Source organism: Carcharodon carcharias, chromosome 22 (genome assembly GCF_017639515.1).
Source record: "Carcharodon carcharias isolate sCarCar2 chromosome 22, sCarCar2.pri, whole genome shotgun sequence".
Lineage (NCBI taxonomy): Eukaryota > Metazoa > Chordata > Chondrichthyes > Lamniformes > Lamnidae > Carcharodon > Carcharodon carcharias.
In genome coordinates this window covers 11,914,291-11,938,590 of record NC_054488.1, presented here as the reverse complement: position 1 = coordinate 11,938,590, position 24,300 = coordinate 11,914,291, and the positions used below count along the sequence as shown (strand labels likewise).

The window sequence follows — 24,300 nt, the reverse complement described above, 5'->3', positions numbered from 1 at the left end:
ATACAAACTATACTTGTAGGACGCCTTTAACAGAGTAAATCATCTCAAGTACTTCACAGGAACTTTATCAAGCAACATTTGACTCTGAGACATGTAAGGAGATATTCGAACAGATGACCAAAAACTTGGTAAATAGTTAGGTTTTAAGGAACTTCTTAAAGGAGGAGAGAGAAGTGGAGGGGCAGAGACCTTTAGGGTGGGAACTTCGGGGTTTAGGGCCTAGACAGTTGAAGGCACGGCCACCAATTATAAAGCTATTAAAATCCAGGAATGACCAAAAGGCCAGAAGTGGAGACACAGAAGAAGCACAGAAATCTCAGGTGGTTGTAGGACAGGAAGAGGTTACAAAGATAGTGAGGGATGAGGCCACAGGGGGATTTGAAAAGAAAGATGAAAATTTTAAAATCAAGGGCAGACTAGAAATGAATAGACGTCAGCAAATATAACAGTGATGATGCATGGGATTTAGTGCGATTTAGGATATGCGCACCAGAGTTTTGGACGAGCTGAAGTTTAGTGGAAGATTGGAGGCCAGGCTGAAGAGCATTGAAATAGTCAAGACTAGATTCAGCAAAGGAAGGCATTAGTATTTCAGAAACAGAGGAGTTGAGACAGGCGGAATGTCAGGCGATGTTACAGATGTGGAAGTAGACAGTTTTTGTGGTGACACAGATATGTCAACAGAAGCTCATCTTCACCTCAAGGGCAAGAGAGCTTGGAGAGGGCATGAAGGGAGATAGGAGAGAAACTAAAGAAAGAGGCAAGCCCGTGGGGCTAGAGCAGGGGGAAATTCTGGAGAAGTTTGGCCCAGTGGGCTAAGGGAAAGGAGCAAAGTTGCAGAAGCAGCTGATTGGATGGTCTCAATCTTAGTGACAAAGAGGTCAACTAGTGACTATGGTCAGTGTCACTGGATAGAGATCAGGTATGGGGACCATGGCTGAAATTCTTTTTGCCCATCCCTAGCCCAGGACACAGAAGTTAATTGGAATACCCATACTGTTATCCATCCTGTTTCTCCGCATGGCTTAGTACAATAACCATTAAACTTATTAAGGTATTTAATTGCTTAAGAAAGGAACAATAAAACTGCAGGTAAGAGCCAATAGCTTCTGATCTCTATACTCCAGCTGCTGCAAGATGTTTGGATCACCTTAAAATTGTAATATTGGTTCTTTCCCTGCCCTTTTAAATAAGTCTATCCATACAGTGTTCGGCAATTAATTTCCAAACTCTGTCAACTGCATTTTTGAAAATCATAATCAGCATTTTATACCCTTTGCTTCTGGGGATTGTGAAAGTTATTGCAAAAGGATTCCATTGAACCTCATTCAGAGACCAGAGATCAGCTTCAGGCAAGATTCACAAATCTGACATTTGCGAGTCTAAAATGTCATAATTGTTGCAGAAAATGAAGAAGGTATTTCTTTGCTATTTGATTAGGTGTGATGGAAAGGAGCTTTATCACTTTTTTGGATTTTTATTTTCCTTCCTATACTCCTCCCCTCCTCTCTAAAACAGACGAAATGGTTTAACAGGCAGCTGGTCACCTGAGGTTCCCCTGTTCCAGTCACATTCCTTTGTGAAGCTGGGCTTGAACTTTGACCTTAAAACAGATCACAACCGAACCAATTCTGTGTCAATTCGTAGGCCACAAAATCAGGCCCCGTAGTGCCCGTAGTTTCGATGCTGCAGATGCCATTTTAGAACAAAATGCTGCGTCCATCGCGTCCATTGCAGCCTATGCTGACCCCCATCTTGGTGAGACCATTAGCGCGAGTGGTATGAGAGTGCACCGGAAGTATGCAGAGTAGACATCAGTAGGCATCAGATGCTGACCTGATGTCAGACCTGCCATTTTGAATCTCGCAACTTAACATGCATAGCTGGATCTGTTCAGCACAAGGACGCGCCCACTCCCCCGCCACCTGCATTTGGTATTTAAAGGGTTCATTAGTTAATTGCTGATTACATTTTGCTGGCTCTGTTTGATGTTGTGGATCACCAGGTGTTTTGAGAAGTTGCCTACGTTGAATAAAATCTGTAAGTAGTGGTGCTCCTCACGGGGAAGATTATGTGTAATGGGTATGCTAATGAGACCAGGATGTTGTTGGTGATACAAGTGTGACATCAAGAGTCAGATGACCAAGAGACTGCAAGAGAGCAAGACGCAGAACAGTCCGTGCCTCAGAAAACATGTACTCTTATGCAGTCTTGTAAATAGTGTAAATAAATATTTTCTAAGAAAATTATATACCGATTATCACAAGTCACATATTGGCTAAGTTAAACCTCCACAAAACAAGGTGTTGCTTGTTGAAAGGGTTCTAAGAGCATCATTGAATCCCACTGATGGGGTCTATAGTTAACATTCCCCTTTGGGCTGCAACATGAGAGGGAGAGGGTACAGAGACAGCAAGTAAGAGGACCAAGCCGCTCACAGAGGGAGGAGGGCAAGTAGTAAGGGCTCTCAGCAGGGGCCCATACCCACCTAGGGTTTTCCTGGAACACTTCTCCTGCCTCCATCCAAGCCAGAAATAGTGGGTTCAGCACCTGTGATTTTCAAAGGAGGTGCTCACCTAAAGTCATTGAGTCATAGAGGTCTACAGCACAGAAAAAAGCCCTTCGGCCCATCGAGCCTGCGCCAGTCAAACAAGTACCCAATTATTCTAATCCCATTTTCCAGCACTAGGCCCATAGCCGTGTATGCCATGGCATCGCAAGTGCACATCCAAATACTTCTTAAATGTCATGAAGGTTTCTGCCTCTACCACCCTTTCAGACAGTGAGTTCCAGATTCCCACCACCCTCTGGGTGAAAAAATTCTTCCTCACATCCCCTCTAAACCTCCTGCCCCTTACCTTAAATCTATGCCCCTTGGTTATTGATCCCTCCACCAAGGGGAAAAGTTCCTTTCTGTCTACCCGATCTATGCCCCTCATAATTTTATACATATCAATCATATCCCCCCTCAATCTCCTCTGCTCCAAGGAAAATAACCCCAGTCTATCCAATCTCTCCTCATAAGTAAAACTCTCCAACCCAGACAACATCCTGGTAAATCTCCTCTGCACTCTCTCTAGGTGTAATCACATCCTTCCTATAATGTGGATTCCTGAACTGCATGCAATACTCTAGCTTGGCCTAACCAGTGTTTTATACAGTTCCAGCATAACCTCCTTGCTCTTATATTCTATGCCTCGGCTAATAAAGGCAGGTATCCCATATGCCTTCTTAACCACCTTATCTACCTGTCCTGCAGCCTTAAGGGACCAGTGGTCCCTCTGATCCTCGGTACTTCCCAGGGTCCTACCATTCATCGTGTATTCCCATGCCTTGTTTGTCCTGCCCAAGTGCATCATCTCACACTTATTCAGATTAAATTCCATTTGCCACTGATCAGCCCACCTGACCAGCCTGTCTATATCCTCCTGTAACCTAAGGCTATTTACCACCCCACCAATTTTTGTGTCATCCACGAACTTACTGATCAACCCCCCTTCTTTCAAGTTTAAATCGTTTATATATACCACAAACAGCAAGGGGCCCAACACCGATCCCTGTGGAACCCCACTGGACACAGGCATCAAGACACAAAAACACCCCTGCTCCCTGCCACTCAGCCAATCCTGGATCCAGTTTGCCAAATTGCCTTGGTCCCATGGGCTCTTACCTTCATTATCAGTCACACATGCGAGACCTTATCAAAAGACATGCTGAAGCCCAAGTAGACTATGTCAAATGCATTGCCTCATCTACACACCTGGTCACCTTTTTGAAAAATTCAATCAAATTGGTCAGACATGACCTCCCCTTAACAAAACCATGCTGACTGTTCTTGATTAATCCCTGCCTCTCCAAGTGTAGATTCATTCTGTCCCTCAGAATTGCTTCCAATAGTTTCCCCACCACTGAGGTTAGACTGACTGGCCTGTAGTTCCCTGGTTTATCCCTTCCTCCCTTCCTGAATAATGGTACCACATTGGCTGTCCTCCAGTCCTCTGGCACTTCTTCTGTGGCCAGATAGGTGTTGAAAATGATTGCCAGCACCCCTGCTATTTCCTCCCTTGCCTCAACAGGCTAGGATAATTTCATCCGGGCCTGGAGATTTATCTACTTATAAGCCTGCGAGACCACTTAGAACCTCCTTCCTTTCTATGCTAATTTCTTTAATTATATCACAGTCCTTCTGCTTGATTTCCATACCCATGACATCCCTCTCACTTGTGAACACTGACACAAAGTATTCATTTAGAACCCTACCTACGTCTTCCGGCTCCACACACAAATTACCACTATGGTCCTTAATGGGCCCTACTCTTTCCCTAATTATCCTCTTAAAGTACTTGTAAAATAACTTTGGATTTTCCTGTATTTTACCTGCCAATGTTTTCTCATGCCCCCTTTCTTCTCTCCTAATTTCCTTTTTAAGTTCCCCCCTACACATTCTATACCCCTCCAAGGCATCTGCTGTTTTAAGCCCTTGGTATCTGCCATAAGCTTCCCTTTTTCTCTTCTTCCAACCCTGTATATCCCTCGACATCCAGGGTTCCCTGGATTTGTTGGTCCCACCCGTTATCTTTACTGGAATATGTTGGCCCTGAACTCTCCCTATTTCCTTCTTGGGTGAGTCCCACTGCTCTGGCACAGATTTACCTAAAAGTAACTGCTCCCAGTCCACTCTGGCCAAATCATATCTAATCTTATTAAAATCAGCCTTCCCCAATTTAGAACTCTAATTTCTGGCCCATCCTTGTCCTTTTCCATCACAGACTTGAATCTAATGGAGCTATGATCACTATCTGCAAAATACTCCCCCACTGTTAGCTCTACCACTAGCCTGGCTTTATTCCCTAAAATTAAGTACAGGACCGCCCCCTCTCTTCCAGAACCTTCTACATACTGGCTTAAAAAGCTCTCCTGGATACAATTTAAGAATTCCGCTCCCTCTAAATCTATCACACTATGACTAACCCAGTTAATGTTGGGAAGTACTACCCTATTATTTTTTACACTTATCTGAAATTTGCCTACATATCTCTGACTGTTTGATTTCTCTCTGACTGTTTGAATCAGGCCGGAATCAGGCCTGCAATCTCAAAGTGGGTTAAAGAGACCTCGATTTCTTTATATTGGGATCCTTCCACTCAGGAGCAGGTGAGGAGTCCAGCATCTCCCAGCTCGCCACCCATTGCTGCATCAGTGAGACAACAGAGGTTCCTTGTGCCAGGAGAGGGGATGTCATTGTCTTACCTGTGAACAGAGAGAAGTAGGTGAAGTGCACAAGGCTTTGCCAGGACCCAGGAAGCAGGGTACCATTGACTGGAATTGTGGGCACCATGTTTCAATGGTGCAGTATCATTTTTGGTGGCCCCTTGGAATCGAGGATGGCGTCTGTCAGGCTTGGTGAGACATCAGATGACTGAGGAGCCCAATTCTGGATCCACTTGTTCTTCTGCGGTGGGGGCACGTTGTTGCGCAGGGGAGTGGAAATCGCAGCCCCGGGTTGGCTTCCTTCTCCTTCCTCTGCTGCCACCACTCCACCTCGCTGTCTAGTCGCTGAGCCTCGAAGTGGCTTGTGCCTTGATGGACCAGGTGGTGCCATGCTGAGCAATCGGCAGCATTATCCTCCTAGTCAATGGTGTTAATGCCTCTGTGCTTAAGGGTGACCTTGAGCGTATCCTTATACATTTTTCTTTGGTCTCCCTTTGAGCATTGGCCGGTGGAGAGCTGTGAGAAGAGAACCTACGGAGGGAACGTTTTTTGGGTTTCTGGACACAACGGCCCGTCTATTGCTGCATCATTGAGACAACAGAGGTTCTTCGTGCCATGAGGTGGGATGTCATTGTCTTACCTGTGAACAGAGGGAAGTAGGTGAAGTGCACAAGGCTTTGCCAGGACCCAACATGCAGGGTGCCACCAACTGTGGCATTGTGAACACCATATTTCAATGATGCGATATACCACAACTCTAAAGGTTGCCACTCACCAAATTTGCAGCTGGGGTGCAGCCATACTCAGCACACCATGCTGGTCAATGCCCTTTATCTTTCTATCAATTATGATGCATTCATTCTACACTAGTCTGGTATTCCAGAAATAAGAGAGAGGAATTAAGATAAAGAAGAGAAAGTATGCTTTTGACAAATGTCGGGTAGAAAATACAATTGAGAGCCAAGCTGAATATAGAAGGTTTAGAGGAGAAGTGAAAAAGCAAATCAGAGAGGCAAAGAGGAAGTATGAAAAGAGACTGGCAGTTAACATAACAGGGAATCCCTAAGTCTTCTATAGGCATATAAATAGTAGAAGGATGGTAAAAGGAAGAGTAGGGCTGATTAGGAACCAAGAAGGGGATTTATGCATGAAGGCCAAGCGTTTGGCTGAGGTAGGAAATCAATAATTTTCATCTGACTTTACCAACAAAGAAGATGCTACCTAGGCCATGGTACTAGCAGAGGTAATTCAAGCATTAGAAGGGTTTAAAATTGATAAGGAAGAGGCATTGGATAGGCTGTCTGTACTTCAAGTTGATAAGGCACCAGGACCAGATGAGATGCATCCAAGGATATTGATGGAAGTGAGAGTGGCCATAATTTTTCAACCATCCGTAGACTCAGGGCTGGTGCCAGAGAAATGGAGAATTACAAACATTATACCCTTGTTCACACAAAGGTAAGCCCAGCAACTAAAGGCCAGTCAGTTTAACTTCGGTGGTAGGGAAACTTCTGGAAACAATCATTCAGGACAAAATGATTACTCATATGGACAATGCGGGTTAATTAAAGAAAGAAAGCATGGATTTTTTTTTAAGGAGAAATGATGTCTAACTAACTTACTTGAGTTCTCTGAAGAGGTGACAGCGAGGGTTGATGAGAGCAATGCTGTTGATGTGGTGTACATGGACTTCCAGAAAGCATTTGCTACAGTTCTACACAACAGACTTGTGAGCAAAATTATGACTCATAGAATAAAACAGGAAGTAGCAATATGAATACTAAATTGGCTGAGTGACAGGAAACAGCAAGTAGTAATTAATAGCTGTTTCCCTAGGCTGGAGGAAGGTTTGTAGGGAGTTCCCCAAGGGTCAGTGTTGGGACCGTAGCTTTTCCTGATATTTTCGAATGACCTAGGCCTTGGTGCACAGGGTACAATTTCAAAATTTGCAAATGATATGAAAATTGGAAGCATTGTGAACTGTGAGGAGGATAGTGTAGAGCTACAAAAGGACATCGACAAGCTGTTGGAATGGACGGCCAGGTGGCAGATGAAGTTCAGTGCGGAGAAATGTGAAGTGATCCCACTTTGGTAGGAAAAACATGAAGGCCAGAATTTTGACCTCGATGGGGGGGCGGGTCCCACCAGCTCAGCGGGCGGGCGGGCAGCCAAACTCCGCCGCCGAAACGGGGCTGGCCACCATTTTGAGTGGGTGGGCCAATTAAGGCCTGCCCTGAGGCCTGACCTGGTTTGGGGGGGGGGCGGGGGGGGGGAGCGATTCCCCCCCATCTGTCAAAGTGCGCTTTTACACGCACTGCTCCCTGAGATTGCTGTCTCAGGGAGATCACTGACAGTATAAAAATCTTTAAAAATAGAAAAATATTAAAAATATTAACATGTCCCCCTCATGTGACAATGTCACACGAGATGGGACATGTTAATAAGGAGCACATAAGCTTTATTGAAGTTTTTAAAAACGGACATGAAACTTCATCCCGCTGCTGGATGAGGTTTCATGTATTATCAGAAGCCCACTGGGGCTCCTGGCCTGCTCACCAGCCTTAAGGTTGGACGGGCAGGTCTTTAATTGGCTTAATTATCCTGTCAATGGCCTCAGTTGGCCATTGACAGGTCGGCGGGCGGACAGCTGATTTCGCTGTCCACCCGCCTTCCTCAATATTTAAAGGGACAGGGATGACGTTGGGCGTTCCTCCCGATGTCATCCTGCATCATTTTCCCGTCGGCGAGTGGGCCCCGCCCCCAAATCGCCAACAGGAAAATTGTGCATGAAGAATTTAAAACAAAGGGGACAACTCTAAAGGGGGTGCAGGAGCAGAGGGGCCTGGGTGTACATGTGCATAAGTCATTGAAGTTGGCAGGACAGTTTGAGAGAGTGGTCAAAAGAATGTACAGTGTCCTGTGTTTTATTAATAGGGGCATAGAGTACAAGAGCAAGGATGTTATGTTGAACTTGTATAAGACACTAGCTCGGCCTCAGCTGGAGTATTGCGTCCAGCTCTGGGTGCCGCACTTCAGGAAGGATGTGAAGGCATTGGAGAGAGTGCAGAAAAGATTCACGAGAATGGTTCCAAGGATGAGGAACTTCAGTTATGAAGATAGGTTGGAGAAGTTAGGACTGTTTTCCTTGGAGAAAAAAAAGGCTGAGAGGCAATTTGACAGAGGTATTCAAAATCACGAAGGCAGAGTAGATAGGGAGAAACTGTTCCCACTCATGAAAGGATCAAGAACCCGAGAGCACAGATTTAAAGTAATTTGCGAAAGAAGCAAAAGCAATATGTGAACGAAAACTTCCTTGCAGCGACTGGTTAAGGTCTGGAATGCACTGCCTGAGTGTCGTGGAGGGAGGTTCCACTGAGGCGTTCAATAGGGAATTAGACTGTTCTTTGAATAGGAACAATGTGCGGGGTTATGGGGAGAAGGGGAGAAGGACACTAAGTAAATTGCTCACTCAGGGAGCCTGTGCACACCATGATGGACTGAATGGCCTCTTTTGCTGTAAAAATTCCATGATCTTATGATTCTGTGGAATCTTCCAGCTGCCTGGTCAGTCGAGCGAGTTGCTGCTGGGTGACCAGGGTTATCCGCACTACACCTGGCTAATTGTTCCTTTCCTCAGCCGGACTACGTACGACCAACACTCCTATAATAAGAGCCATGCTGCCACAGGAAACATCACCTGAAGAAATGGTTTTGCTGCCTCGGGCACCCTGGTGGAGTCCTCCAGTTCTCACCGAAGCAGCTGCCCTGATCCATGGCCTGTTGCACTGTCCACAACCTGACTATCATGCAGACAAAGCCCTCGCCACCAAGGGTTCAGTGAGCATATCAGATGCAGGAGGAGGAAGAAAAGAGGAGGTAGCCAACACATCCACACCCTGGACGGGCTGTCCCTGAGTGCAGCATTCGATTCCGGTTCCTATGAATACAATGCCAAATCCTGTTGGGTAACAGACCCACACCTTACCATCCCACCAATACTGACCAACACAGCCTCTTTTTGGCCACAAGTCTGAAATAAAAGTTACCACAAAACATTTCTGGAACAACTTCATCCAACAAAACGTCCAGGTATTTCAAATAATGCTCTGCTGATTTATTCTTGTGCTTTCCTTCAGTGCTGGTCTTGCGGGTGCCTTTTCCTCTCTTAGTTCTCCTACGCAGTGTAAGTACTCAATCAACACAGGCCTCAAACCGGCCTGCTCTTTAGGGAGGTTGGGCTCCACCAATGGAGAGAGCCTGGTCTTGAGGAGATAATCAGTTTGTTAGAGATACATAGCAGAGATGTGGGCTGATAACTTGCTCGTTCAGCAGCAGATTCCCCCAGCGTGGGAATGGTGATGATTTTAGCATTGCTCCTGATTGATTGAGTGACCCCAGTTGCATGTATCTTAATGAAGAAGGAAGCCAGCCAGTCATATCCATTAAATCCTGCGTTCTTCAGGAATTCAGGATAGATGCTATTGTTTCCTGCTGCCTTCCATTGTTTAGTGGAGGGATGGCCTTTGTCAATGTCATATCTGTTGTAGGGAGAAGAAAACAGGGATTTTGGAGAAGTTGGTGAGATGGTTTTGGGGGGTTCCTTCTGAACTTCATGATGAGCTTCCTTTGTTGAGATGGCCCTAGAGTTGTGAAGCAACCTAGAAACAAAAGCATTCACTGATACTTTGGAAGTCTGATGTTGAGCAGGTGAAGCAGCTCCAAGATTTCTGAGTAGATTCCAAGCATTTCTAACTGAGTGAGTGAAATTCAGCTCATCTATACACTGCCATCTTTGTAGTCTGGACATGTCCAGAGATTCCAAGAGTTCAGTAACAAGATCTGGATTCTCAGAAACTTTGTACTGTTGGAGGAGTTTCTCAGCAGCTCCCCAAGGCTCCTGCGACAGCACCTTCCAAACCCAAAACTGCTACCATCTAGAAGGACAAGGGTAGCAGACACATGGTAATGTTTCCACCTACAAGATCCCCACGAAGTCACTCACCATCCTGACTTGGAAATATATCACCATTCCTTCACTGTCGCTGGGTCAAAATCCTGGAACTCCCTCCCTAACAGCACTGTGAGTGTACCTACACCACATGGACTGCAGTGGTTCAAGAAGGCAGCTCACCACCACCTTCTCAAGGGCAATTATGGATGGGCAATAAAGGTAACAGAATACTGCACCCCTGTGTGGGCAGAGAGCAGCCACAGAAAATGTTTGGACACACACATCAATGTGGATAGACACCTGAAGGCTCCCAAAAACTCACCTCCTGATGTGAACCAGAGCACAAAAACACTGAAAGAGTTTGACCACATTGAAGCCAACCCAGAAGTGCCCATGCACGAACCTAACAAATATGTGACTCAAATCGCACAAACCTTTTTGAAGCATTTTTGAAAATTATTTATTCAAGGGATGTTATTATTCAAGGGCGTCACAGGCTAGGCCAGCATTTATTGCATATCCCTAATTGCCCTTACTCAGAGGGCATTTAAGAGTCAACCATATTGCTGTGGGTCTGGAGCCACATGTCGGCCAGACCAGGTAAGGACAGAAAATTTCCTTCCCTAAAGCGAAGGTGCACGGAGTAAGGACAAGCCACGGTGCCAATCCCCCGCCAGTTAGTGTTGTGAGATGTTGTCAATGCATCTTTAAGGGAGCGTATTAAACTACTGTCATCATCTCACAACAGTTAGGTGCTGCTGTCCCCAATTGTGGGCCACTTTGCCCTGCAAGAGAGAGGAAAGTGTATCAGTGAGTGAATATGGTGTAGTGTAGAGATGTGACTGTCATAGATTTATAGATGGCAGTGTGTGCCAGCTGTGAGATATGACTGTAACAGTGTAAATTGTGTGAAGATGAGGTGAGGCTATGAATGTGAGGTATGCTGCATGGTTGATTGAGATTTCTGGTAAGGGGTTATGGTGAATGAGCAGTTAGTTGTATAGTTAGTCAGGGCATATGAAGATGCTTTCACTGATCTTGACTACTTGTATGAGGTCATTAAGCATCTTGTGGCACTGCGTCCAGATCCTCAGGAATAGACTGCTGACATTCATCATTCCCACTCCCTTTGCAGTGTCTGTCTGGAGGTCCATCTAGTCCCTGAAGGGAGAGGACCTCTCTCCTCCTGTGCACCTCCACCACTGCATCCGATAACCTAGATGCATGTTCTCCGACCTGTTGTGCCTCTGTCAAGGTTTCCCCTGGTCTCCAACTCCTCTTTCAGCTCTTCCAGTCCCCATTGCAGCCATAATGTACCTTGGTACAAGAGGGGCAAATGGCTTTGAGTCCAATTTTGGGGGCCATCCAAATTTGCCTCCACAAACTCTCCAACAAGGATCATTTAATAGCAAACATAAGAAGGCACTTGGAGGATACATTTTCTCCCCTCTCTAATTCCAGAGGGTTAAGGACATGTGTTGCATTTCCTTTTGCCATCACTACTGAGATCCTCTGTTCAACCTCAGACCAATCTTTATGAATTATTTCCACTTTGTTCAATTAATTTGTCAACTGAGCCTTCAGCGATTTCATTTTGATTCAACAATGCGATTAGCATGAAGAGGTGTAGGATGTGCGTCTACATGTGGTTTACACAATTAAATCGCACGTTGGTTATTGAACGTTGTTTTAAGTTTTAATCAAGGGCATCAAATCATCTCCACCAAGATGCTTTCACTACAGAGTTTGACACGCTAATCCAGCATCTCATTCTAGTAAGAATTTAAAGAAGCAAACAATTAGAAAACATTCAGCATGACAGGCGGTGCCTGATTTAAGAGCTTACTTTGAGAATTAGATTACAGTTTATTTTTCAGGCATTTCAGGGAAGAAATCCGGGGGTATGATAACCTAAGTCTCCAAAAGAAGCAACACAAGTTATTAAAGCCATAAAGAGGGCAAGCAAAGTACCAGGATTCATTTGTAAAGAAATAACATTCAGAGGCAGGAAGTTAATGGGCAGAATTTAGCCCTCGATGGGTGTGCGGGCCCCACCAGCTCAGCAGTGGGCGGGCAGCCGAACTCCGCCTCCAAAATGGGCCCGCCATTTTGAGTGGGCGGGCCAATTAAGCGGGCTGCCCGACGGGAAGCGCTATGCACTTCCTGTACTGGGGGGGTGGGGGGGAGGTTCCCCAACTGTCAAAGTGCGCCCTTCCACGCATGCACGCACATCTCCCTGAGACTAAGTGCTGTCTCAGGCAGAGCGCTGAAAGTGTTATAAATGTAAAAAATAGCAAAATAAAAAAATTATTAACATGTCCCCTTCATGTGGCAATGTCACACGAGATGGGACATGTTAATAAATATCACGTAAAGTTTATTAAAGTTTTTAAAAACAGCCATGAAGCCTCATCCCGCCAGTGGATGAGGTTTCATGTTTTTTCAGAAGCCCACCGGAGCTCCTGGCCTGCCCACCAGCCTTAAGGTTGGACGGGCAGGGCCTTTACTTGGGTTAATTATCCTGTCAATGGCCTCGATTGGCCATTGACAGGTCGGCGGGTGGACAGCTGATCTCGCTGTCCGCCCGCCTTCCTGAATATTTAAATGGGGCGGGATGATGTCGGGGGTTCCTCCCAATGTCATCCCATGTCATTTTCCCCTCGGCGAGCGGGCCCCGCCCCCAACCCGCTGATGGAAAAATTCTGGCCAATGTTAAATTTCATAAAACTTTTGGTTATACCAGACTTGGAAAACTGTGGGCAATTCTGGTCTCCAAAATGTAAAAAGGAAGCTGAAGCGAAGGAGAAAGTGCAGAAGAGATTTACAGGGATGTTGTCAGAATTCAGAGAGTGGAACTGCCAGATGAGATCTAGGAGACTGGGGACTAAAATTAGTGGGGCACGGTGGTCTATGACTCCTCAGCTAAAAAGTCAGGGTGAGCCTGCAACCACTCCCGATAGCTGTCCTGCTATTGTTGAACACTGGAAGCAGGGTTAGGTGGCTGAAGGTGGACTTGCATCCCTATCTGGGGACAAAGTCCTGCCTCAGAGAATTGCTGGCTAATTTGATTGGCTGGCAGCTCTCTCGTCCCAGCAGTGCCACCAGGAGCAGTGGCCAATGCTGGGACTACAGCCAGACCCAAAGAGGTGCCTGGAGTCAAATGTAAACCTTGTGTCTTGGTCAGGCCAGGCTGGCGGGCCTGGGGTGGGGGCCAGGTTTCAGAGGCCAAGGGAGAGGGTGGAGGGTAAAAGGGGGTAGTGGGGGACTATGACTTGTGGGGTCTCCAATGGGCCCAGTGTGTTTGCAGAAGAGGTCAACCCCACGCCTTGCTTGACATCAGCCTGCGCAGCAAAAGATGCCGGGCTTCCCAAAGGGCTTGGGGCTTCCCCCACCGCAGGTAAACCACCGGTGGTGGCAGGCTGAGGCCCTTAAATGATCATTAATTGGCCGGCCGCCTAAAGGCTCCCTCATCCCGCATATAACTGTGGACGGGGCAGAGTTGGGCCGGAGGTGGTAGAAAGGAGAAAACTAAGAGGAGGCCTGATAGAAGTCTTTCAAATTATGAAAGGGCTTGATAGTTAAATTGTAAGGAAACTGTTTACACTTGTGGATGTGTCCAGAACAAGGGGAACATAAATAAAGGATGGCCACAAATAGGTCAAATAAAGGATGTAAAAATACACAGAGCGTAGTGAATATGTGGAACTCCTTATCACTTGGACTGGGTGAAGTGGATAGCATTGGTCCACTTAAGAAGAAGCTTCATGGACAAGTGGAAACGACACATGGTGTTAAGAGATAATTAGAGTTGGAGCAAACCTGTGGAGAATAGACACTAGCATAATCCAGTTGGAACAGATTACCTGCGTCTGTGCCATAGATCCTATGTAAGAACTCCCTGTCTTATCTCTTTCGTTAAGTGGGTAATACTTCAAATATACTGTTGTGACATGTCATTTGTGTTTCATTCAATATTGGAACAGATGTAAATCATGTATTCCTTTCCACCCCAGAGTACTGTTCCACTCCAGTGAAGATATGAATAATATATTATTGACCCCATTCTAATTAGCAAAGTAATAAAAATTCTGCACTTTTATAATTGCTCTGATCTTCTAATTAGGTCACAGGAGTGATGTTAGAATGAAATCACCAAACATGCATTGTATCATGCAGACAGTAACCTCATTTTTGCAGTTGTTTGTAATTTTAATCGATTGAGGCTTTCTTAAAAGGCTTGTCTCCTTGCAAGTTTTGCACTCGTGGTGCAGGTGATGTTCTTAAAATGTGACTGAGGTCTCTGTGGTATTCCCTTTGCAGTCCAACCTCACAAAACAGCAAAATGGCTTCAAAATCACCTTGAAAACCTTGGAGGACAATCTGCTTTCCCGCCTTTCCTCCGCTTCTGGAAACTTCCTCGGAGACACAGCCTTGGTAGAAAACCTGGAAACTACCAAGAGGACTGCAGCTGAGATTGAAGAGAAGGTGAGCCCATGTTAGGCTACAAAGCGAATGTCGTTTAGACAGAGAACATGCCTCCAGACACATTTAGAAGTGATTTATGATGAGAAAGGGGATGTATTAATTCTCAGTCTGTTTGAGAAACTTGTTGAACACTGTAACCAGTTTAGAAGGAACTAAAATAACATATCATTTGCCTTGCCTTCTGCCAAAGCCAACTATCTATATTCCTCAGAGTTCAGTCTGGAAAGCAATCTGTGAGCTCAGATTAGTATGTGGATTAGGAATGTTTGAATATAACTGGACATTTTTTTTAACATATCTGGCCTATTTAACTTTTAAATTTCACATGTCCTCTGTGGTGTAAATAAAACAGTCAGTTCACATCATAACATACGAAGAAAATGAATAATGCTCTCAAAATTTGTTCAATAAAATGCTGTTTTTGCTTTTTTGGTTATGGATTAACTCGTGGAAAATATTTTAAAACTCCCATAAAATATTATTTTCTTCTTGAGGGCAATAATTGCAAATGAAAAAATTCTCGCTCAGTTTTATTTCGATTGCGTTAATGTTAGTGTAATAGCACAGATGCCGGGATGTCATCATACAAGCGCATTAAATATTCAGGTGTGAAGCTCTGCAATTGCTTCTAAAGTAATCATTTGAAGCCCCCTTTTGATTCGTTCTCCCCATTTTGTCTTTAGCTAGAGAATTCCATGAACAAAGATCAGGAATTGAAAGATGCTGTCTTATAAGTCGGACATATTTAAGAAATACATGTTCAAAAGAGTAGGAAAAGCTATATTGGTGATGAAGAATATCCAACAGCTCTGACAGACGCTCTTACTTTCTTCGAAATTTACAATTAAGTTAAGGATCGATCTGTTTTGTGTGAGGCTCATTAAGATAATAAATTGTAGTGCAGCTGAAAGGCAGGTTTTCTCAGTTGCTTCCCTTGACCAAGCCGGTCATTTCTAGTCAATCTGTGTGTTAGCAGCTCTTTAAGAGTGACTGGACATCGGGCCTAATTCTCAAAGGCCCTAAAATTATACAGTGAGAATATTATTGTCCTAATCACAGTCCATTTGCCTGTAATTCCTATACGCTATTTTGATGAAACTGTTTTAAATTGAAGCAATGTTAAGTATTTATCTCCTATCATCTCATAGTGTAATTTGAGACACAAGAATCTTTGGGTACTCATTTTTTTCTTTGGTGTTTGGCTATGTTTTAGCTGCTTTGATATCCTAGTTGGTTGTGTGTTTCTTATTGGAGAGGTGTTCAAAAAATTGGAGCCCTGAAGACATAGCATGAGTATGACTTTGGGGAGAATACTTGGAGCAAAATTAGATTCATTTCAAAGGAACAATAGATATTTTTAGCATATAGAACCGGGAAAGTGAACAAAAGATGATTAGGGATGATTTCTCTCCCCAAACCTCTTCCTGCTATAAGAATTTCACTTTGTAACTGTTACTAAAATGTATCTTTTTAAACTCCACAAAGTTAACTCGATAGAAGAATTATTTGTAAGGCAAATTGCAGGGGCAAAAAAAAAATGCTCACGTAAATTGCTACTGTATTCAGGGTTCGGCTTCTTTTACATGTTGACAGGTTTTAAATCGCAGGCTTACCTCAGCTGTGAAGTGAGGGGCCACAACTTTTGACGGTATTGTTTGCATTTTGGCACAGGGAAAAGCAACTCAAACAAACTCTGAAATGATTGTGTGGGATATAAATGTTTGCGGAGCTCAGGTATGGAAGGAGTTATCCCTAAGGTCAGCAGACCTCAGGTTTGCAATGAGCCACAGCCCTTCCATCCTGTATACCTAAATCTCAGCTCTGAGCAGACTGGAGATAACTACCTTTTAAAGTCTAAACAAGGCTATGCTGTAAGGCGGATACTATTCTTGTTTGAAACTACTCCAGTTATGCTCTTCTAGATATCTGTATGTAAAACATCAAAGCTGTCGGCAAGTGACGGCTTTCATCACCTCTGTTTTGCCTGAGATATCTCAAAATACAGAAGTCTTTTTGAACATGTCCTCCTGTGCCTGAAAATGGAAGTAAAGGTCTAATAATCCCCAATTGGCACTTTTCAAAATCTGTGGGAATAATTTGAACTGCTGAAGGGAAATGGGTTTGGGTAAGGGTGGTAGGGTTAAATTCCCAGTGTGTTGGTGTTCCAACAGGATCCCATTAATTCCTGGCTTTTACCTAGGCATGTTTCCAGGCAAGCGAGAAACCCCCAAAGTAACGTCGGATCAGTCATTTAAATATCCAGCTAATTGAGGCTTTAGGTTTTGTAACTCTTTCGAGTACAAACCCGTTCCCATCTGTTTCAGATGAAGTTACATTGTTTCATAGTTTGTCATTGTGAGATTTGAACTCTTGATCTTGGGGTTACAAACCCAGTACCATAACCACTTGGCTATTTAGGCCCATGGTTCCAACTGCAACAGTCAGTGCACAGGTTTCCTGAGCTTTGTGGAACTCGCCAGGGCCATCAAGGCAAGAGCATAGCAGGGAGTCCTCGATCCGACATACTGGAAAGCATGCAAACAGTGAAACCACATAGCTGCCAGCCTGCCCTTATGAAAAACCTGTGCTCACAAGGCTTCTCCCAAGACTGTGTTTTCGCTGCTTTATGGGTGATTTCCAAATTTCTGGAAGGCATTTCGCCTACCTTGAACTTTGTCCACTCTGATCTGTCAGCTTTCACTGCAGCGTGGGAGCAACTTATGCAACTAAACCATGGACCTCTGATGAAGAACAAGAGGAACAGCCACATCAATGTCAGGAGCAACCAGCAGTAGCAAGATTAGCAGCAGCTGCCTCCTCCACAGGTACATACCTCTCCACTGGACAGAGGGGATGGGCACAGAGTTCCAGCTCAAAGAAGGTGATATCCCTGCACAGGGAATGGAGGAAGAGGATCAGCTTCCATGACATGACAGAGCAACAGTGCTTTAGAGGCTAAGGCTTTCGCAATAGGTAATTACTGACATTTGCAGCCTCCTGGAACCCAACCTCCTTCCAAGAGGGCAGGCTGTGGCCGCCAAGGCCACCACAGCTCTGAATTTCTTTGCCTCCAGCATCTTTCTGGGATCTGTTGGTGACATAAGCAGGGTTTCACAATCTGCTGCCCACAGCTTTTTCTCGCAGGTGACCATTGCTGACCGGTGCCAAGGTCACCACTTATGCCCACTTTGACTTGATGAAGTCAGCCAAACACAGAGGGATCTCGCATTAGCTGCAGTGACTGGATTCCCACAGGTACGGGGAGTCACTGACTGGACATGTGTGGTAATCAAGGTACCTTCGGATAGTTTTGGAGAATTTAGCAAAAGGAAGGGATTCCACTCCATCATTGTTCTTCAGGTATGTGACCAACAGAAGGTCTTTACACATATCCATGCAATATATTCTAGAAACTGCTATGATTACTTCATTCTGTGAGAGTCACTATGTGGACTTGGTTGATGACATCTGTGAGGAGCTCTTTACTGATATAGAGAAAGATACAGCAAGACCCAAAGGAGGACCAGGACAATTTTCAAAAGATTATTATGCATTTGCAGGATATGGGCATCATTATCTAGGCCAGCATTTACCACTCAATCCTAATTACCCTTGCTTAGAGGGCAATAAGAGCCCATTTCTGTGGGTCCAGAGTCACATGTAGGCCAGACCAGCAGATTTCCTTCCTTAAAGGACATTAGGGAACCAGATGGGCTTTTACAACAATTAGCAATGATTTCATGGTCGTCATTAGACTTTTAATTCCAGATTTTTATTGAATTCAAATTTCATCATCTGCCATGGTGGGATTTGAACCCAGGTCCCCAGAATATTAACAGGGATCTCTGGAATACCAGTCCAGTGACAATACCACCGCACCACCACCTCCCCAAAATTATCAAGCAAGCAATGGGCTGCCGAAGATGCGATTCTGTTAACATGGACAGATCTGGGGGTGCCTTTCAGTACCAGTGAGGGTGTCCAGAATGGTAGTGCTTTGTTGTGCCATGGGCTAAACATCACAGGAAAAAGGAGTAGGGCTGCAGGAGGAAGAAGGAAGCCGACCACTTGAGGAGGAGGAGCCACATTTGGCATACCTGGCTATCAGGGAAGCCTGAGACTGCCACATCCCGGCATGCTTCAGATAATCTGGGTGCATGAAGACGTATGGCGCCACAATGCTAAACCCGCTGCTCCTCACTTCACCCTCAAAACACTTCATTCTCACAATCAGAAATCCTCCCATCTCATTCACACCCTTTTCTCACTCTCCACTCTGATCATACCATTCCTCTGAAAGCAAACGTTTGCCAGTCAATCTTCTATCCATGCCGATATGTTACCCCCTTTGGCGTTTGGGAGGCAAAATTGATTAAGAAAATAATTAATTAGTTAATTAAAACACAATAAGGACAGCAGGGCAATTGATATATTGCAGCTGATAAGATGCCACATCAAAGGTTATTGTGGAAAATAAAAACTCCTGGTGTAGGGGTAACATAATGGCATAGATAAAGATTGGCTAGCTAACAGGAAAATGAGAGTGGGCATAAATGGGTCTTTTTCTGTTTGGGAGATGTAACAAGTGATGTGCCACAGGGATCATTGTTGGGGCCTCAACTTTTTACAATTTATATACATGACTTGGATGAAGGGACCAAAGGTATGGTTGTTATATTTGCTGATGACACAAAGATAGCTAGGAAAGTAAGTCATAAATAAGACATAAGGAAGCTACAAAGGGACATAGAGAGGTTAAGTGAATTTGCAAAGACCTGGCAAGTGGAGTATAATGTGAGCAAATGTGAAATTGTTCATTTGGGCAGAAAGAATAAAAATGAAGCATATTATCTAAATGGTGAGAGATTGCAGAGCTCTCAGATGCAGAGGGATCCAGGGATCCTAGTGCATGAATCACAAAAGGCTAATTTTCAGGTACAGCAAATAATTAGGAAAGCCAATAGAATGCTATTGCTAATATAAAAGTAAGGAAGTTATGCTCCAGTTGTATAGGACACTGGTGATACCACATCTGGAGTACTATGTACAGTATTGGTCAGCTTATTTAAGGAACAATGTAAATGCATTGGAAGCAGTTCAAAGAAGGTTTACTAGACTAATACCAGGGATCGTCAGGTTGTCTTATGAGGGAAGGTTAAACAGGCTAGGCTTGTATCCGCTGGAGTTTGGAAGAGTAAGAGGCGACTTGATTGAAACATTACGGTCCTGAGGGGTCTTCACAGGGTGGGTGTAGAGAAGATGTTTCTTCTTGTGGGAGAATTTAGAACCAGGGGTCACTGTTTAAAAATATGTGGTCGCCCTTTTAAGACAGAGATGAGAAGAATTTTTTTCTCTCAGTGGGTTGTGAGTCTTTGGAACTGTCTTCCTCAAAAGGCAGTGGAAGCAGAGTCTCTGAGTATTTTTAAGATGGAAATAGATGGATTCTTGCTAAACAAAAGGGTGAAAGGTTATTGAGGGTAGGCGGGAATGTGGAGTTGAGGTTACAATCACGTCAGCCATGATCTCATTGAATGGTGGAGCAGGCTTGACGGGCTGAGTAGCCTACTCCTGCTCCTAATTTGCATGCTTATATATGCAGTATGTGGGAACCCATGGACATCAGTATGATCCACAACAAATACATCTGCAGTAAGGGTCTGCGGATCAAGGAGCTTCCACTCAGTGTCAATGAGCTAGTTACCTGGATAAATGTTCCAGAAGGCAGTCACACCTCTTACGATAGGGTCGGCTGATTTGGTCAGTGGTCAGGAACAGGGGTGTGTGACTGCAAGTGAGGCAGGTAAGGGGGTTGAGAAGGTAGAAGTGGAGGAGCCTCCGCCCTTGCAATTGTCCAACGGGTTCAAGGTTCTTACAGCTTGTATGGGTGAGAGCGGGGGCTGCAATGTGGATGAACAAACAGACCATGGCACCATGATAGAGGAAGCCTTTCAAGTGGGGGGACTAACATCTGTAGCAGTAATACATTCAGCACCACCTCCAGGGAAGAGTCAAAGAATTGTGGTGGGGAGGAGTGAGGTCGGTGGGGGAGGGGGGGTGGGGGGGTGGCGGTGGTGGTGTTGGGCACAGAGCGTGGCCTTCTCGAGTCTCACTTCCATTGCTTTGCTTGCAGAACAGTCCTGATCCAATGCAGGATGCTGCCACTCTGATCCCTTCTCGGGATCCCTTTAAATCAAGGTCCCTTCATTGACAGATGCGGTTCATACCAGACCCCACACTCTGTGATTGGTCAGGAAACTCGAAGGCGGACTGCTAATACTATGGCTGAGTTGAAGAGCCAGGGTGAAGTTGCAATGATCAGCTTCTTAGCCTATATACAGCCCCACCCACTGAGAATAGGTCAATTCTAATAAAAGTCTGCCCTAACTTTCTGTAGGCACAAATATACATATATATCACTTGTTTCATTACCGCAGTGGTGTACTGGCATTGACACTGGGCTGGCACTCCAGATACCCAGCGTAAAGTCCTGGGGACCTGGGTTCAAATCTCTCCACAGCAGAAGGTGAAATTTGAATTCAATATAAAAAAAAATCTGGAATTAAAAGTCTAATGATGACCATGAAACCATTGTTGATTGTTGTTAAAAAAAACCCATCTGGTTCACTAATGTCCTTTAGGGAAGGAAATCTGCCACCCTTACCTGGTCTGGCCGACATGTGATTCCAGACCCACAGCAATGTGGTTGACTCTTAAATGCCCTCTGAAATGGCCTAGCAAACCACTCAGTTCTCAAGGGCAATTAGGGATGGGCAATAAATGCTGGCCCAGCCAGTGATGCCCACATCCCATGAATGAATATAAAAAAAAATGTAAAATCACCCATTTCTTACCATTTGATGCTCTCCTTTTTATTACAGGTTGAAGAGGCCAAGGTAACGGAGGTTAAGATTAATGAGGCGCGTGAACACTACCGACTTGCCGCAGGCCGAGCTTCTCTATTGTACTTCATAATGAATGACCTCAATAAAATCCATCCCATGTACCAATTCTCTTTGAAGGTATGCCAGCACAAGTCCACTAGATGTTTCCTGCACTCTCTGTTGGTCAATTTAGCAGACAAACTGCTTCAATAAACAGTGTAGATTTTTAAATGTGTTCCCATTGTTCTAAATTCTTTCACATTATTGTATTGGAAACAAAGGTCAGGTGCCAAATAATCTTACCAGATTTGATAAGAAAAGCCATCAAGTGCATAATTCATTGTTTTAGAGAGTGATCAAGGGAATTATTTGCTGGGGATTTTATGCAATTTTATGTTTCAGAAAGTAACTGCTTTTTGATATTAAATTGCCAATGAGGAATAAAGAGCTAAATCTAATCTAGGCTTTGGCATGTTTATAGAATGAGGATTTTATTGCTATTGGTATAATGTTCAATAACATAATTTGCTAATAAATTCTGCGGCTATTTTCTTTCAGGCTTTTAGCATTGTGTTCCAAATGGCTGTGAAAAAGGCACCAGCTGATGAGGTCCTCAAGCAGAGAGTGGCCAATTTGATCGACAGCATCACATTTTCTGTGTTCCAATACACAACACGAGGACTGTTTGAGTGCGATAAGCTGACCTATGCAGCTCAGGTTACTTTCCAGGTAAATAAAAGCTATTCTACAACTCTTCATTTAATCCACATTCATTTCAACACTCTCCCTTACAAAGTGATGCCTGTAAATTAGAGCTTGGCTTCCCCAATGACACACTGGATAAATGCACTGCCTGGGGTTACCAGAATTCCTTTTCACTCAATGCTTGCTGATCTTAGCCTGGGTGCGACAATCAGCCTAGGCTATTGAGAGCAATCTTGAGCCACAGTTATTGCTTCTTATTGCTGTCCACTGACCCATACTGAAAAGAAGCATATTTGTGGGCGTTGGATGAGGGCAGGAACTCAGGTGTCAAGGTCTCCACTGTTGAACAGCTTGCAACATGTCCTGTGCTTGGACATGAAGAATACCCAATTGGGTGCTGTGCAGCAAAATCCTCTGATGCCATTTATACAACCTTACCACAGCAAGTCAGTGCCTTGAGGCAGAAAAAGATTATGTTTAACGAGAGAATCAGGAGTTTAGTTTAAGACTTTCTTACCCAACCTTTTGTGCTCTGCTTGGGATATTTCCTGGAGGAAGCATATGTAATTTGTCTTGTGAATCACTGCTGACGGTGTGATTACAGAGAAAAGCACATTTGTTCTGAATCATTGTTGAATAGTGTAATAGCCTAAAATATAAAATTAAAATCAAAAATGGTGAATGATCACAGAATTTTGATCAAGTAACCTGAAAATTATTATTGTAGGTCCTCCTTAGAATAATAATCACTCTTCTTGCAGCGGACACTCTATAGAGTATCTCATTTTTTCTAGCTTCTGTTTTATTTCAGATTTCCAGCTATGCTATTTTTTCATTTTATCTCTATTCATTCTACCAGCCTGTCCATGCCTAGTTTAGTGGAATGATCCAGTAGAACTTTGCACAAAATAAAATAAATTTTCCAAGACTCCATGCTTGCCAGGAATTGCAGTCTGCCAGAGCGTTGCTTGATAAATCAGCCATGGAGATCGCTGCTCCCAATTCAAAAGCTCTTAATGTTTTCTTTTTATTCATTCATGGGATGTGGGCGTCGCTGGCTAGGCCAGCATTTATTGCCCATCCCTCATTGCCCTTGGGAAGGTGTTGGGGAACTGTCTTCTTGAACCGCTGCAGCCCTGTGGTGTAGGTACACTCACAGTGCTGTTAGGGAGGGAGTTCCAGGATTTTGACCCAGCGACAGTGAAGGAATGGTGATATATTTCCAAGTCAGGATGGTGTGTGGCTTGGAGGGGAATTTCCAGGTGGTGGTGTTGATTTAAACTATTGGAAAATCATGAGTGTTGTAAATCGGGCTTGGAATCTCAGAAAACTTACTGCACTACATTCAAACCAAATGCACTTTACAGCCAATGGAGTACATGCTCAGGTGTAGTCCCTTTGGTGATATGGGAAGCACAACAGCCATTTGAGCACAGCAAGCTCCCAAAAAGACAAATGTGATAATGACCAGATAATGTGTTTTTCTGATGTTGGTTGAGGGATAATCATTGGCCAGGACTCCAGGTAGAATCACCCTGCCCTTTTTAAAAATACTACCATGGGATCTTTTATTTCCACCTCAGAGAGCAGACATGGCCTCATCTTAATGTCTCATCCGAAAGATTTCTTGTCTTCATTTTATGATCTACAAGTTGATTTTATATTCAATTTCTGAATTTGCCTGTCTGTTTTTCTGGTTTTCATTTTGCTGTGCAAAAGACACCTCAGTGAAGAATAAACACAACTTCTGAACAGCCAAAACTGAGCAGCAGAAGCAAACAAATGCTCCTCGATCGTGGCTGGTTAAAAACTTGGAGTTTTTGGTTTTTCCATGGTATATGTTGGTCATATTTACCCAATAAAGCATTTGGAAAGCCCAGAATCTTTGTGCTGTGGAAGCAAGCTATACAGCATTAGTCATTAGCCCTGCAGTTCTGTTTGTGTGCTGGAGGTCACCCATCTCTACACGGAGACAACCCGAGGTGATGTAAAGCATCACTTTTTTTTTAAGATTACGGAAGGAATCCCAGACATCGGCACAATCAGAAATTGAGCGTGAGACCCCCC

The 24,300-nt window shown here is 44.3% G+C and overlaps 1 protein-coding gene across 4 annotated transcripts in view; it reads left to right on the top strand.

The window, feature by feature from the left end:
- Positions 1 to 24,300, top strand: part of LOC121293614 (dynein heavy chain 9, axonemal-like) — a 530,687-nt gene that overhangs the window by 354,983 nt on the left and 151,404 nt on the right. For all 4 annotated transcript variants that reach the window (XM_041216734.1, XM_041216733.1, XM_041216736.1 and 1 more), the window contains 3 exons: positions 14,483 to 14,647; positions 21,526 to 21,666; positions 22,087 to 22,257. In XM_041216734.1, the coding sequence (XP_041072668.1) occupies positions 14,483 to 14,647; positions 21,526 to 21,666; positions 22,087 to 22,257 (477 nt within the window). The remainder of the gene's footprint in view (positions 1 to 14,482; positions 14,648 to 21,525; positions 21,667 to 22,086; positions 22,258 to 24,300) is intronic.